Below are 17289 nucleotides of genomic sequence, written 5' to 3' on the forward strand. Positions count from 1 at the left end.
GCACAAATTCATCGTATACAGGACCAAGTTCATCTTATCGAGGCCCACACTTATGAGCCCATACAAATCAGTAACATTTTATACGGGCTTGTCCCTTTAGGCCCAAATTGGTAGGCCAATGGGCTCATATGTAAACTATTTGTGCCTGGACAGAACAGTAAATGCTGACAGCTTCAAGCAGTTGAACAGACATCCTTTCAGTCTTAAATTGCTGCGCTATCAGCCAACTACCCCTTTTAGGATGCAGACACAGAATTCACTATTACTTCAACTGCAAAATTATGAAATCTTTGACGTATATCTAATTATTTAATTCAAACTAAAAAGTTAAAAGTTAAAAATTCAATATTGTATACTATATTAGTTATATTTCCGACACTTATAATGAATATTTTTGTACATAAAACTCGACTTGTTAGATATTCAAGCTCAAACTCTGCCTGCTTCCCATTCTGACTTTTCCGCATTTGAAGTTGGAAGAGAAGCTCGAGAAGGAATACCAAACACTTGTCGGGTTCAGACCAAAAATTAACTCATTTTTAGAGAAGAAGAAAATAGTACGTTGTTTTATGTTCCGGTAAGAGGATGAATTATATACGTCAATAATAATTTTAAGCCAAATTACATTTTTTTGTCATGTAACTATAAACCGTTAATATTTTTTATTATGTAACTTTCTTTATTTACATATTTAATCCTTTTTTACAGAATTAATTCTGAACATCTCACATTTAGTCATTTTTTGTAAAATTTAATTATTTGTTGTCAATTTTGATCCCCTTCATGCTAGAGTAGATCTCATATTTGGTCTTGTATTGTAGGTCGAACGTTAGTACCAAAATTATCAACACATGACTAATATAAGTTGTATTTCATGCAATTATGCTAAAACTCCATTTCAAGGCGGTTGATGTTGCGTTCAACGATACCTTAGCATGGTGTACTGCATCCATTTTGACTTTCTAGCATCGCGATTTTCTTCTTGAAAACACGCCTCGTTAGGGATAAGAGACGTTGGGCTTATAAACTGCACAAATTCACTCTGCATTTGTAGGACGCATGGCAGCATCACAACAAACTAAGACGTGTGAATGGAGGGTTGTTATCCTGAAATCCTTAAAACAACTCAATTTATCCAGCTAGGTTGGACCCTGCAAACAGACTGCTGTTGCTGCCTTAAATATGCATGACTTGACATACAGCACAAACGCAAAGTAGAACACACATAATTGGTCCAAAACCAGACACTAATCAAACGTGTAAGAGGCGATAATCTATGTACTTGTTGCTGGGCTGCAGTACATGTGATGAGGTATCAATGGTTGAGGTACATCCGTAAGTCCTTTGTTTCTCCGGTTCCCACAACCTTAGCTGTATTGGCCCACGTACATGTCAACCTCTCAACTTCCTGGAGAAGGCCATTTGTTTTGTCTTCAAACCTAATTCATCAAGATACCCATATCTATACTTCTCTTGACTTGGAGATTTTCTTTTTCCCAAATGTTTAAGTAGTTGGCGACGAGCCGTTTTCAGCTACCCGATGCATGTTCTTCGCTGCCTAATCGAGACGTCGCCTTGACCGACCCTAATATAACATACAAAGTCTTTGCAAGTATACGTAATTTTGAATTTTGATCATATATAGAAAAATTGAGTGTGTTTGTAGAAAAAAAAAATGAAATTTTATCAAGTATTTTGGAAACACCCCTTTAATTATTTACATATTAAAATTGAATAGCGAGCAGTAGAAACCCTCCCAAGCAACCCCATCTCCCGACGTAATCGGAAATGTGGAAGAGTTTGTTGTAAGAAATGGAGGGACATTGCCTGAAAATGCAAGAAAGAAGCTAAAATATGTCTGATGAGTTAGAGCAACAAGTGCATTCCCATTGGGAAAATTCTTGGATTGAATGAGGCAGGCAGGCAGGGAGGTTGGCTGGCGCCAATAGGTACATTTGCTTGTTGTCTTCACAAGAGTAAAGGGGGGCAAAGGTAACATGCCCTTCATCTTGTCAACCCAATTACTTTTTCTCCCTTCTGCCCAATCATTGCTCTCAAACATTAAATATTTTTACGACATATATAGTTAAATCAACAACATATTTCCCTTTTCCTTTAGTGCAGGTAGGAAAAAGGTCAGCCGTCAAAACAGCCCCATCAAGTTCTAAAATCAACCACAACTGCTCCTTGTAATCTCAAGTCATGAGTATTTTGAAGATCTGATCAGTGTAATTTACATGGAGAATTTAGAAAACTAATCTGATCCCTCAAAATAGGGGTTGGCAAGCAGATGTGGTGTCAACTGGCTTTCGGTGAGGAAATGGTGGGGCAGCCCTTCTACTTCTCAGTGTTTAAATGTCACAAACAGCAACACATTTCATTCACAGAACATGGGATGGCATTCCAAACAGCCTTTTCATGACCCCACTCCTCTTGTTTGCCTTCTCTACTTCATATTGACAACCCCCCAAGAATTCTTACATATATCTTCCTCAAACAAAGTCGATACTTACCTACGGGTATTACACTTGCTATGTGATTAAATATTTTTTAATTATCTAATAATGATATGATAAAAATAATCGGCTCGCTATGTTGTTAGTTTGAATCTGACTGAGTGAGTGTTTGTAAAAATTTCTACTTTTACAGAAGTGATTTTTGTAGACAAAATTCAAATTTTTAATAGAATCAAAAGAAGGTAATGTTTGTAAAAAAAAAAGCAAAGAGCAGTTGAAAGTGATAGTGTTTGAAAACAAATTACTTCTGAAACAAACGTAATTAATTAAAGACAATTTTGTCCTCTATGTATTTAAAATATATTATTATACTATATTGCACTTGTTGTTTATCAATAATAATTATTTTTTCCCATTTTATTTCGACTAGTATGTTTCATATTTATTTTTTTTAAATATTAATAAAAAAATGAATGGTCAATATGCAATCGATGATTCATACATAATAATTAAAAACTTGCATAATTTCCAAAAAAAATAATTTTATTAATTACTCATATATAGCCATTTAATTTATATTTTTTAACAATAAAAGGAATAATATAATCATATAATACAACAAATAAAATATTTAAATACGTGAAAGTGCAAATCTGATTATTGTTAAACTATTCAAATAATTTAAAATTTTAAATATGCAATTTTAAAAATAAAATAAAAACCCATTTTAGAGTAGATTATGTTGTTTGATTTTTGAAAAATTGGCCTATTAATTTGATCAGTCGTTTTCCACTAACTGTGTAGTAGGGGACTAATGAATATTGTTACAATTTTATATCAATGATATCACTTTTTGTGTATAGGTAGCATCACAGTAGTGTAATTAACGCAATTGATACACATTTGTAACAATCTTTGACTCATCTTAATAATAATTATGGAAAGTACTATTCCAGACGCAAAAGTTGTCACATTATATTAATTTTAGCAATTAATTTATACATTGATCGCGACTTTTCCTCTAGGGAGGTGCATAGTTACGATTTTAAAGGACCACATCGCACGTCCTTTAATACGGACAACAATATGTAAGGTAACTATAAACAAATATTTTTCACATTAAATTTTATTAAACTAGTCGTTGTGGTACGTCATTTTTCGGGTACATATCATAAAATATTTTTTGACGTTTTAAGATATATCATAAATAAGAGTAAAATATATAAACCCATTAACAAAGATAAAGAAAGAAAAAAATAATAACTTATCAGTTAATGTAAATTCTGAAAAGTTGAATAAGTTAGTTATTTTATCACGAATGGCATTTTTTACTTCAACAAAAAATTAGTGCAGCGATGTCATTAACCGTCGTTTGAGTGTGGAGAGATTTTTCTTTTAATATTAGAGATGCATGAATCTATATTGACCATGCCTAAATTCATATTTCAAAATAGTCGCTCATAAATAATCCGCATAAATTAAATAATCACTTATAGGGTAAAAATTACTTTAAGTAAAATAGACATAATCGGAAAACTTCTACGATTGTGAAATGACTGCTTGTAATAATCTAGTTATAAGTTATTATCATAATAAAGTTCATATTTACATCGACTCAATTTCATAAAATATCTTATGAAAAAAAAATACAGTGTATTTTTCTTAAATTATAATCTCGACGACGATAAAATATCGTTTTATATCAATAAATTTGTTGAAATAAAATGAGATGTGAATAAAATTACCATAGAAAGACAAAAACAACCTTCCAATGGTGCCAAGCCACAAAAGAATAACATTACCAAATACATCCCAAATCATTGATCGTTGATCTATAACTTGTTATGTAAAATTATTTTTATTTTTTATATAATTATAGAAATTACTCGTAATCATGAAAAGGGTTTAATGTAATCTATTTTTTTGTAATATTATAAATGAGCAAATTATTTTTATGATAAAAAAAATAGCAATTTAAAAAATATAGGAAGGTTTATTGCTATTGTTTTTTATAGAAGCGCAATTTGCTCGTTTACAATATCATGGGAGTTGCTTACATTTTACCCCAATAAAAAAGCATGATAGTTTGCATAACGGTGTTGAAATTTTGGAGGTGTGCATGTAATTTCCAAAAATAGGGATGATATGTGTAAATGTGGTACATATTTCTGGTGGGTGAATGCGTAATTATCCAAAAGCAGGAATAATAATTTGTGTAAATACACAATATATCACGATGTGTAAATGTAATTATCTCTTATAAATACTTTTTACAAAACGAATACTTGCCCATCTTATTCTTGGCATATGTTTTATGGGAAAATTGCAAGCAACCCTTGTAATATTAAAAATGAGATGATTACCCCCATATAAAAAAAAATAGCAATTTAACTCCCCTTGTTTTTTAAAATATAGCAATTTACCTTTCTATATTTTTTAAAATGAAGCAATTTACCTCCCTGTCTAAAGAGGTAAATTGCTTCATTTTAGAAAGTACAAAAGGGCAATTTGCTATTTTTTTCATGAAGGGTTATTTACTCATTTGCAATATCACATTGGAGAAAATTGCAACTAACCCAAAGTTTTCTCATGTCTTTGTAATATTTTACTTTATAAATGTCTTTTAGTGAAATATAAATGTGAAAACATAAACATTCTGGCCGTACCTAGTTAAATTCGGTATTTTTTTATTTTTTCTGTGAGTTCCTAAGTGTATTTTTTTAATTGAATCATAGAGAAATATTTTAGCCACGTCAGGAATAAGATTAAACAAAATCAATCTAGCCCAAAAAGAAAGGGAATTTTTAAGGATTTAATGCAATTTGTCTCATAATATTGTAAATGAACAAATTATTTTTCTATAAAAAAAATAGCAAGTTATTGTGTTTTTTAAAATAAAACAATGTACCTCGCTATAAAAAAAGACAAATTGCTTCATTTTAAAAAATAAAAGAAGATAAATTGTCATATTTTAAAAAACATGGAGAGATAAACTGCTAAAAAAATGATAAAGAGTTAATTTACTCATTTGCAATATTATAAGGGAATTACTTGTATTTTTCTGAATTTTTTAAATCAAAATGGAATTTGATTGGACGTAAATTAATTACAGGGAGAATTATACTCACCTCTCATAAGGTTTGGTATTTGTTTTTGTCTAACAAATAAGTTTTTTTGTTAGTTAAAATTCATTGAATTTGTTAATATTAACAAAAAATTTGAATAACAATTAATATTTATCCTTGATTGATTAGTTCCAGATTTATTGCAGGTCAAATATATATGTTTTGGACTAATCTACCTTATAACGATGAAAATATAGGTCCTCAAATACGTCAATGTGTGAAAAATGTATGAGGGTAATTAGGTCATAAAGATTTACTTGACTTACAATAAATTAATGAGGAATAGATATAGATGTTTTCTGGTTTTTCGTTAATATCAACAGATTCGGTGGATCTTGACTGATTGAGGGATTTATTTGTTAGATGGAATCAAATTTCATGAGTGCTAGATATAATTTCTCAAATCACAAGAAATCTACGTGTAATTACATCAAATATCATGAAATGAGAATGTAATTATTTCTTATTTATATAGCAAACTTAATACATTTATTGTATAATTATACATAATTAAAAAAAATGATCAATTATATATTACATATATCATGAGAATGATTTGGTCGGTAAAATCTTATTTAAGTAAGAAATTTTTGAAGAGGGTGATAAATTTGTTGGAAAAAGAGGTTAAAACAGAGAAAGAGGGACCCAATTGTCCGGAGGAATAGGAGCAAGAATTCGTAAACCCGATGGCTTCGGCTCCCTTCATGTTTTTTTCTAACATAAATACACAATGCCCAAAAACACCCGTGGTCTCTACTTCCCCCCCCACAACCCCACATGCCCCTGTTTTTCTTCTGACTCAACACCCCCCCCCCCCCCATCCCCACCCTCCTTCTTTTTATTTTTTATTTTTTATCTTTAAATATATTAAATTAAATAAATCTCGAGCTGGTTTATATATAGACTGAACTCCGCTTCATTGCTATCTCACCACTCTCTCTCTCTCTCTATAAAAAGAAGGAAGAAGAGGAAAAAGCAGAGAGAGAAGCTTAATTTAATAAGCACAGCATCAAATGGGTATGACAAAATCCAATAAGCTGTCCCAAAAGGCGGTGATCAAGCAGATTATGAAGCGGTGCTCGAGCTTAGGGAAGAAACAGGGGGGGTACGAGAACGACGAAGGGCTGCCATTGGACGTGCCCAAGGGGCATTTCGTGGTGTACGTAGGTGAGAACCGCAGCAGATACATTCTCCCCATCTCAATCTTGACCCGACCCGAGTTCCAGACCCTGCTCCGCCGGGCCGAGGAGGAGTTCGGCTTCGATCATGACATGGGCCTCACCATTCCTTGTGAACAACACGTTTTCGAGTCTCTAACGTCTATGCTTAGGTAGGAATGATCATCAAAATTTTTTTTTTTTAAAAAAAATTACTGCTGGAGGCTGCTGTAATTTTATATTTTTACCATCCCTTGTGGGATTTTTCTTTTCTTTTTTTTGTGGGGGGGGGGGGGGGACTAGTACGTTAACTAGCTGACTAGAAATTAAACCCTTGATGATGTGGGTTTTGGGAGATATATGTGTATATGTATAATTGTAGGGAAAAAGTTTTGATTTTTCCTCGCAGTGGTGTTTGGTTGTAACTAGATTTATGACCTTGTAAGTGTACCCTGTGAGAGTAGTACTATAATATCAAGGCTATATTTGGGGACTCATATCCCTTCTTTTCTCACATTTTACTTTTTGTTTTTTTTTAATGCGCATCTAGAATATTATTTTTTCGATACATGTTCAGTTTGAATCATAATTACTATTACAAGAATGAGCCCGTAATTGTATTGTCTCCAAATTACTATAATTTATTCCCAAATAGTCAAATAATGTGTCGATTACTGCAAACTAGCTCGTGCTTAGACCACTTCCATTTATTTACGGTTAATTGCGTGTATTTCTTCTCCTTTTCTTCTTCTTAAGACCTAGTGATGGTTATCGATAATAGTACATTCATCGGATCATATTAAATATGTGATCTACCTTTCGTACGAAAAAAGTGTCACCGTTGAGCCAATGAATCCGTCATGAATTATTTAGAGTTGAGGAAAATGAAGGGTGAAAATTGACCACCAGATAGAAACAATAGAGAATGAAAAGGAAATAAAGTATAAATATTCTATCCGACTAAGATGGATGCATAATAGCGTCACATGTCAAGATGTCAAAATTTTTGGGCATTTTGTTTACCATGTGATGTGCTAGTGAAAGTCACTAGCTAGTGGCTTTGCTGTGATTTTTTATTTTAATTTCATCATTTCAAATTATTGAAGAATTTTTAATTTGTAAGTTAGGAGATAATAATTTAATCATGTTTAAATTAAAATTTGTAATTTAGTTCAATAATTTTAAAAAATATGATAATTTTAGTCATTTTCGATCAATTTTGTCAAAACGATTTCTCGTCATCAGTCATGTCATCAACTAAATTAAAGTTTTCAGCGAATTTAAGGACGTGGCAGTCCAAATTATTTTTTTTATTTAGGAAATGACTTGGCAAAAATTAAATTACCACTTCATGATATGACAATTTTTTTCAAATTTTAATTCTCTTTTTACCAAACCATTTTCTAAATACATATAGATATATTGGACTGTCATGTCATTAAATTCATTCTAAGTCCCAAATTTAGGTGTCGATATAACTGATGACATAAAATTTTTCGACAAAATTAGTTCGAAATAACTAAAATAACCATAATTATTAAAATTACAGAACCAAATTATAAATTTTAATTAAAGCAAAATAAAAAATATCACCCTCCAACTTACTTAACTAAAATTACATGTTTCCCATCACTCATTCATATCACAAATACTATTATACGGACCATATAATTTGTTATATTATATATTTATCAGAATTAGAGAGAGACAATGAGTACAAAGCCTGATCATGTACTATATCTATGTCGCATGCATGCACATGCAATTAATTAATGTCTATTAAAGAAAATATAAAATCCCCTTCCGATGCTTAATTTGATCCACAACCATGGAATGTATGGCAATATTTTCAGACCCGAACCAGACCGGTTGATTCGACAGGGAATCAGTCCGGCAACCGGTTTGGGAGCAATGAATCGATACGAATCATTACTGGAAAAAACTTATTTAAATAATTCTCGGGAATATGTGGTTATATTATATATATATAATTAAATTACTATATATATATATCACATCAGAAAATGGGATGACGACGTTGTCTTTCTTGGCACCATGCATGTATTATCATCACAGTGGTACTGTTAATAAAAATGGTTGCCACATATCATGGCAGTAAATAAGTCTACGGACCACTACTGACTACTTGAATTAATTAGTAATGCTGCAACCAGTTAAGTCAAACTTACATTCATTTCCAAATATTAATCCACCACATTCGAACAACAACATTTGCAGAAATTGAGATATTTAATTATGATCCTATATATAGGCCGGGCTTGGGTGGTTGGGTTTGCAGATCAGATCCAGATATATTGTGAAAACCACAACTTTTAATTCTATTTAGGGATAATACACCTTTTTTTTTATTTTTTCTGAGATTTGTCGTAATTACATGTTGATTTCTTGTGGTTTGAAAAATTATATTTAGCATCCCTAAATGTTTGCTTCCATCTAATAAATAACTCCATTCGTTAATTCACTGAATTTGTTGATATTAACAAAAAAAAGAATTCTATATTTACCCCCAATTGAATTATTACTGATTTATTGCAGGTTAGATAAGTCATTTTATATATGACCAAATTACTCCCACACGTTTTCACACATCAATGCATGTAAGGAGGTATATCTTCACCATTATAAGAGTAGTTTAGTTGAAAAAAATTATTTGACTAGTAATAAGTTAGTAAATCAATCGAGGGTAAATATCGATTTTTGTTTAGTTTTTTTTTTTTTTTGTTAGTATCACTAAATTTGGTAAATTTTGACTAATTGAGGGACTTATTTGCTAGACGGAAACAAACCTCGATAGTGCTAGATGTAATTTTTCAAATTATAGGAGGTTAAGATATAATTACACCAAACCTCATGGAAGGAGAGTATAATTACCCCTTCTATATATGTATGTGTATCACAAATTTTAATTTTCCGTGTCAAACACGTCTAATTAGGCGCCTACGAAGCCCATAGAACTTGATTGGAAAATTCTAGTCCGAATTGGTTCTAATTAATTCCATATTAATTATATAGTAAGTCTACCATACTTGTTAGGTACATGATCTATAATTTTAGGAGAGTAGTTAATAAATAGGTAGATTACAATGAGTTTTCTTGAGCTTAATTTGACATAATTATGAATCCTCCATTATTATTTAAAAAATTACAAATATCCTCTTGATGCAAGTTAACCCCCTCCCATTTTTCAAAACACAGAGGGGTCCACATATGCTTGGGCTTCGGACAACGGACAAGCTCAACAGTGTTATTATAGAGAGGCAATGGCATTGGCCTCTCGTTATGGACATTGAGTGCTTGGAGATTTTGCATGTATTGTCAATAATTCATGCGAGACAGATCGTATTATTTGGCGATTTGAGACTGGACGACCTACAATTGCATCTCTTTATAGGCTATTGGACCCACCGGGACCCAAAGTAGGTTGGTCTTCACTACTCTCGGGTTCTCTGAAGATCCCCAGACATAATTTCATCTTATGGCTTGCGATTTTGGGGAAACTATCCATAGCTGATAAACCATGGCTATCATATCTAGGCACCTGTATATTATGTGATGAGGGCGCAATGGAGACACATACTCATTTATTCTTTCGATGCCGTTATGCCAGAAGTTGTCTGACAACGATTCGACGGATTGTTCGATTTGAATGGCCTAATAAAGAGTGGTCACGGGACGTTGAGTGGGCTGCAAGGAAATGGAGAGGAAAACATATGATTAACTTGGCTTATCGTGCACTCCTGACTGCTTGCATTTACCACATTTGGAGGGAACGAAATTTGAGACGCTTTGAGCATACGGAGCGACCACCGAATATAATAGCCACCATTATCGTGGAAGATATTAGACAGAGGATTATCAGTGTTAATTTATCTCGTTCTGTTAGTTCATGTGCGTTATATAGATTATGGCGTATCCCTTGGCCTATCGAGGGAGAAACCACCAGTTGAGCACTGTTGTATTGTACGATCTTATTTTATTAATAAAACTTACAGTTATCCAAAAAAAATTTACAAATTTTATTTTATTTTTTTCTTATTTATCATATCATAGGGGGTAGATGCGAGAAAATGCTTCCTAGTCCACGGGTAAGATTTGAATCATTTATATTTTAATAATTGAAGTTCAATTATTATTATAATTTAGTCAACTCAGGCTTCAAGTTTCTAAAGAAGAGCTACGAATAATTTATCTGAAAAAATAAAATAAAACTCAATGGATAATATATAAAATAATTTAGCTAAGCTATATAAATAGATTCACTCAGTGAGTTATTAATTCATATATCCTACCTATCTGCTGATGTTGTTACAAAATTCACTTCATTCCAGTCAAATTATTCATCATGTCTGAAAATTTTACTGCAACTGATGATAGATCTACGGTCCGTGTTTGATCAATGTCCTCATCATCAATCAATGTATATGATGCGCATGCGCTACATATAATGAAGGTGGTCCTTCCACACCTTTTCTTTTCTCCCCTGATTCAATTTAGATTTTAGATAATCAGGTGGGCCAAAATTTATCCGTACCGACCGGACATCCCTAACCGCTTGATCTAAGCTTTCAAACGTCTACAACCAACTAATACGAAAAGATAGTCGTATTTGGCTATACTAATCAGTCTGGCATGTGTGTATATAATCAATATATTTTATATTTAAATATATTATACATAAAAATAAATATTTAACATTACAAAAAATTTGAAAGAAAGAAAAAAATATCAATTAATATAAAATTTGAAAATAAGTTAATTAAGAAGAGTATTTTTTGCTCCATACAAGTTTGGCGCGGCAATATCATTAATCATCATTTCTCAGTATGGAAGGTCTTTTTTTTTTATATAGTATAGATATTAATTAATTAATTCTCTCAGTATAATAATTTTATACTACGAAAATAATGTGCATCAAATTCTTATCCCTTCTGTCTCTATAAATATATATCAAGCGATAATTTTAATATTTTCTTTAGTTATATATATTCAATTACGAGATTCTTAGTTGTCACCGCAACAAGTTCTATAATTTTTTAGTAATTGTTATTTTATAAAGGGATGATTACATTTATACTTTCTGATATGTGGTCTAGTTACGTACATTATTCTTACATTTTCATAAATTACACATATATTTATTAGAAATGTCAATATTATATACATAAATCATCCCTATTTTTTGAAAAATTATACATACACCTCTAAGAACGTCAATATTATTACACAAGCTATCCCTATTTTTTGACTGTCATGGGTGGTTTATGTATTTACGAAAAATATGGGGATGGTATATGTAAATCAGAGGGTATAAATGTAATTATTATGTTTATAAAAATTATTATTAACAAGAGCTAGTGACCAAAAATTGTAGCTGAAGACAATCGATGACACATATATATACCGCGCCAATCTAGTAACAATAAATAATTACTAATTGTCAAGTTATGGATATATCATTAATTATCTATAATGATAATTTTACGCAATTTTTGTAACTGGTAACGAGATAATGACATTATATTTATATTTCCTGATATATGATATATTTATGTAAAATATTTTTACTTTTAAAAACAAATTATATATATATTCCATAAGAACCGTCAACATCATTTACAAATTAACTTTATTTTTTGAAAACTTAAACATACAATCCCAAAAACATCATAATATTACACAAATCACCATATATTTAGCTGCTAGAAGTTGTTTATGTATTTACACAAAAAATATGGATAGTTTGTGTGAATATACCATAAATCAGAAGTGCAAATATAATTATTCGAAATATAAATATACACTACTTTTAGAAGGTATTTTGGAAATCTACGTATGTCAAAGGGTGACCAATAATTATAAGTTTATTTGTAAGATTGAAATAAACATAAGGACTTATTGTACTTATTTAGATGATTTTGAGTCATAATAAATTTTAAATATATATTAATAATATCTCTGCATATGTTATTCACTAGTTTAGTCGAAAAAAAATATTATTAAAAAATCATTTGACGATGGATTCTTTCTTCAAATTCAAATAATGATCGATTAAAAAATATTGTGTATTTGAATTTGCAACGTCGTCCAAAAACTTTTCGTCTTGAAAAAAAAATCAAGAAAAATTATAAAAGACTTGAAATATATCGCACGTTAAAATGAAATTGGGCAAAATTTTTAGCATGTTGAGAAGAATTGCCTTTTTTCTTCTATAATAAAATGATTTATAAAAACTTAATGGTAGACCACAAGAATAATTCATAAATAATTGCCCAACTACCAACTAAGACCAAAATAAAATAATATAATATAATATATAGCAATTTGTAATAATTGAATCCAATAAATTATTTTCTAAGACCATTTAAACTACATAAAAACATCCACCACTCAGAATTGATTGAAAATTTTAAATCCTAACTATATATAAATAAATAAAAATCACGTGATAACTCGTAAAAGAAAAATTTTATATTGCAATTATCATAATATATATTTTATCACAAGGTACGTATCAATATGGACTTGTCCAAGGTATTGAAGAATATTCTTATTTTTAACATAATAAACTATACACACAATTTGTTACTACTTATTACCACCAATTCAATTATGTCTTGTTATTCTTACGAGGGTCGCTAAAACATTTGTCATAACTAAATGCTACAATAAATACTTTTGTCATGATGAATAAGGTAAATTTTTGTATCAATTTTATTTAAATAATAATTATTTATCATGGCTTTTAGTCCATATATAGTTTTAAAAATATAGGCAATAGTAACTCTTTTTTCTAGTGGATCTTGCATTCTAGTTTGAACGATAAAAATAAAAAATTGACATGCGTGACAGTAATTGCTCTCCTAACATAGCTACAGTACAAACGTAAAAAAATTCGAATTGCATGATTGACGAGGACTATAACTATTGCTATATGTCTCTCTCTCTCTCTCTTTTTGTGATAATAACCGCATATATTAGGACAACGAATTTGACATAAACCTCTAACCGTTATTGATTCAAAAACAACAAAATGATATCCGTACAATATGAGAACACGAAGTATACATAAATAAGAAATAGGACACACATCAAATTAGACTTTGTAGTTTTATCTAATCTACTCAATTCTAGCAATTCAGGAGCTCTAACGGGGCCTGCTACGTGTCCTTTGTACATATACTTTATTATTTTTCGTTCCCAATATTTTTTTCTTAACACAATATTTTAAATAATAAAAAAAATTAAAGACAAAAATCTAAATCAAATTAAAAAAAAAAAAAAAAGACAACAATCACATGTGTAATAGGAGCAAAATATCAGCAGACCTGAAATCAGATGAAATGTTCCCTTTCATTTTTATTGCAAAAACATCAACTCCCTACTTATCTTCCTTCCTTTTCATGTCTTTTCAATGTTTGTGTTGGATTGAAATTATTGAGTTCTCTGCTTTTCAACTACTTGCCATTTTCATACTCTAAATTGACATTTGAAAACAAACGATGCACCAACTCTTGCCCTTAAATTACACTTTCAGTCCCAGAAAATTGAGAGTTGAATCCTTGTTTTTGCAATTATTCTTAAAAATGTCTTAAAATTAAATAAATTCAACTCATTTAATCATCTGCTTTATGAGATTTATGGGACTAAATATGTTGAGCTTTCCTAATTTTAAAATCATTTTCTAAAAATCCCGTAAATTAATGGACTAATTTCTTAATTTTTGGACCATTTAAAAAATTTCGTAAAGTAAATAATTAAAAATATTAAACTTCCATCCTACGAGAATTTGGACAACTCTTGCAGATTTCCACCATCTCTTGCAACTGGTGTGAACCATTGATGAATGCTACTACAACTTTTGTTCTAATTTTGAACTCATCATTATTGTCAATTGGTCAATTTTAGGATCAAATTGAACTCTTCAAATCATCGTCCTGATGGTAACCATATCACATGCAGACCATAAAACAAACGTCGTCAGGTGACCCTTTTGAGATGTGACCTGCATGTGCCTCCAATCACATCCTGACATGTGCTCGTAGTCCTCGTGGAAATTATTTTTTAAATTAAATAATTATTTAGCAGTTATGGAGTATTTGAAAAAAAAAAAAAAAAGCATTTCTTATCTTATTATTGAACCTTTTATTTTATTTCTAAAAATATAGTATTTTTGTCTTTAAATTGATTAAATTAATTTGATTTAAACTAAAAGTTATATCAATTCTGTAGCTTATTGGTAAAACTGTAACTACGAAGCCGTTTTTCTCTAAACACTCCAACTTCAACTTTTAATTTTTATTTTTAAATATTCTTAATTTTTACTACTGTTTATCATGAATAGATAATTAATTTATTTACAATATCACATAAGAATAAATTGCATTAGTATCAATAATACAACGGATCCCGGAAGATCGTTACCATCGTGTCTTTTGATGTAATTAATATAGAGAATTTGGAGCGTGATATCAAATCCCATCGTGTCTAACGTAAATCTCGTGTAACCAAGACCAAGAGAAAAATAAAACAAATTCATGGGTATGATCCAATGATGTTTCAATTTAGGTAGCTCCAAACATAGGAGCACATGGACAAACAGTTGCCTAATATTTATGACTTTTATTACAAAACAGTTGCCTATATGCGTAACCAGAGGAGTGGGCTTCACCAAAACGGTAAATTAACGGTGCATATTGGTTCAATCGATAACAATAAATCGATATGGTTTAACTTTTATTACAGTTAAATAATCTTAATTTTTTATACAAATAATAATAATAATAGGAAAAAAAATACTCAAATCAGAAGATATGGTCACATAAAATCACTCGTATTACAATTTTTTTTAATATATGTAATTAATTACTTTTTTTGAAATGTAATGCATTCGTCTGATTAAGTTAGAAAAAATATATCAATTTGATAAATAAATTTATAGTACAATAAATTTATATTAAATGAAACAAATACCAATTACAACAAAATTACATTGAGTGCGACAAATACCCACACGTCTAGTGGAATTCAAAATCAGTACTAAATTTATAAAAAATTCTAGCTCGAATCAGATTTGATCGGATCAAACCAATCACAAAACAAATGTGATAATGACCTGAATTTACTTATTCGGTGGCTTTTTACTTGTCACCTGTCTTAAAAGTCATTTCTTGAATAATTAAGTCATTCGCTTTAACGCAATAATTAAGGGGATAATGACTTAATTAACATCCATAATCCAAAAAGCTTAACTCTACCATTATTCACGTATCTGCTAACTCTTTTCAATTTTTTGCAGCCACAACCTTAATTAATCACATTCCTTTTTTTTTTTTTAATTATAAAAATTGATAAGTACATGATCGCATCAATATTTCATTAAACTGAACCGTACATCAATTTAACTAATAAATTACAATAAATCTATGAGACAAATATCGACATGTGAGCTCAAATTTGTGCAACTTATATAAAAATTTATTATTTATGAGCCAAAAAAGTATTTGGGGTAGTTCACTGCAAATATTAGATAAAAAACTAATGTATGATAAAAAAATAGACATTAAAATCGAGGGAGTACTATTTGTGATTTTTCAAATAATAAAAAAATATTTATTATTATGATAAATATTAAGGGGGATGATTGTAATTTATTCTTAAAATAATTATGACTTCTAAAACTATATAATTCATTATTATAACAAAATAAAAATTTTCATCACTGAATATATATAGTCTCAGTCACAATATTACAATTGCCACTTGATCTTTATTTTTGGTAGCGAAAGCGATTCTTTTAAGTATAATAGAAAAAAAATAAATTCAAGAGAAGTAAGTCAAATTTTTTTGGTAGTTGGAACAAAGATTATTTAAATAAAATCCAAAGTTTTTAATATTCTTGTTCTTGTAATATATATATATATATATATATATGGTGGACACTGGTCTTATCTGTAGGGCATACATGCTGCCATTTCAATAATTCTAGTACCACAATATTAATATTATTATATATATATATATATTAAAAAATTAAATGCTCCTAACTTTTTCGATCGGATTTAACCGGATGCGAACTAATTATATGCAAATGTAACACACTTACGATATAATTAGTGTATAGTTCAGAAAAAGTGATCAATTATATAATAAGTATATCACACTTATTATGTCATTGATTTGATTTGACCAAAGGGTAAGAATTTTTTGAGAAATTCTAGTTTGGACCCGGTTCGGCTAGACTTAAACCAATTATATGGCAAGTGTAATATATTTACAGTGTGGTTGGTGTACAGTTTAGAAAAAATAACCAATCACAGAGTAATATATTACACTTACTTCATGATTGATTTAATTCGGATACAAATTTTTTGAATATTTGATAATATCTTGTGTGTTATTGGATGCTCCAATTCTGTATTACATGAAGAACACTCTCTTCCATTCACACGTATCTCCAAAAACAGTGTGTCCACTGCTGCTTCTTTGCATCATCATCTGTCCCACTCAACATATACCCAAGACTACTCAACA

General features: G+C 30.1%; 1 protein-coding gene across 1 annotated transcript; it reads left to right on the forward strand.

The window, feature by feature from the left end:
• The first annotated feature begins 6496 nt into the window (after positions 1 to 6496).
• LOC105166021 (protein SMALL AUXIN UP-REGULATED RNA 51) lies at positions 6497 to 7254 on the forward strand. The gene has a single exon (XM_011085210.3). It carries the CDS (start codon positions 6595 to 6597, stop codon positions 6913 to 6915), a length of 321 nt encoding a protein of 106 aa, XP_011083512.1. The 5' UTR covers positions 6497 to 6594; the 3' UTR covers positions 6916 to 7254.
• Positions 7255 to 17289: the final 10035 nt, after the last annotated feature.

Source organism: Sesamum indicum, linkage group LG7 (assembly GCF_026168435.1).
Source record: "Sesamum indicum cultivar Baizhima isolate 11 linkage group LG7, ASM2616843v1, whole genome shotgun sequence".
In the NCBI taxonomy this organism is placed as follows: Eukaryota; Viridiplantae; Streptophyta; class Magnoliopsida; order Lamiales; family Pedaliaceae; genus Sesamum; species Sesamum indicum.

Bases quoted from the DNA above. Each gene is read 5' to 3' on its own strand.
- LOC105166021 (XM_011085210.3), top strand. From the start codon at position 6,595: ATGGGTATGACAAAATCCAATAAGCTGTCCCAAAAGGCGGTGATCAAG.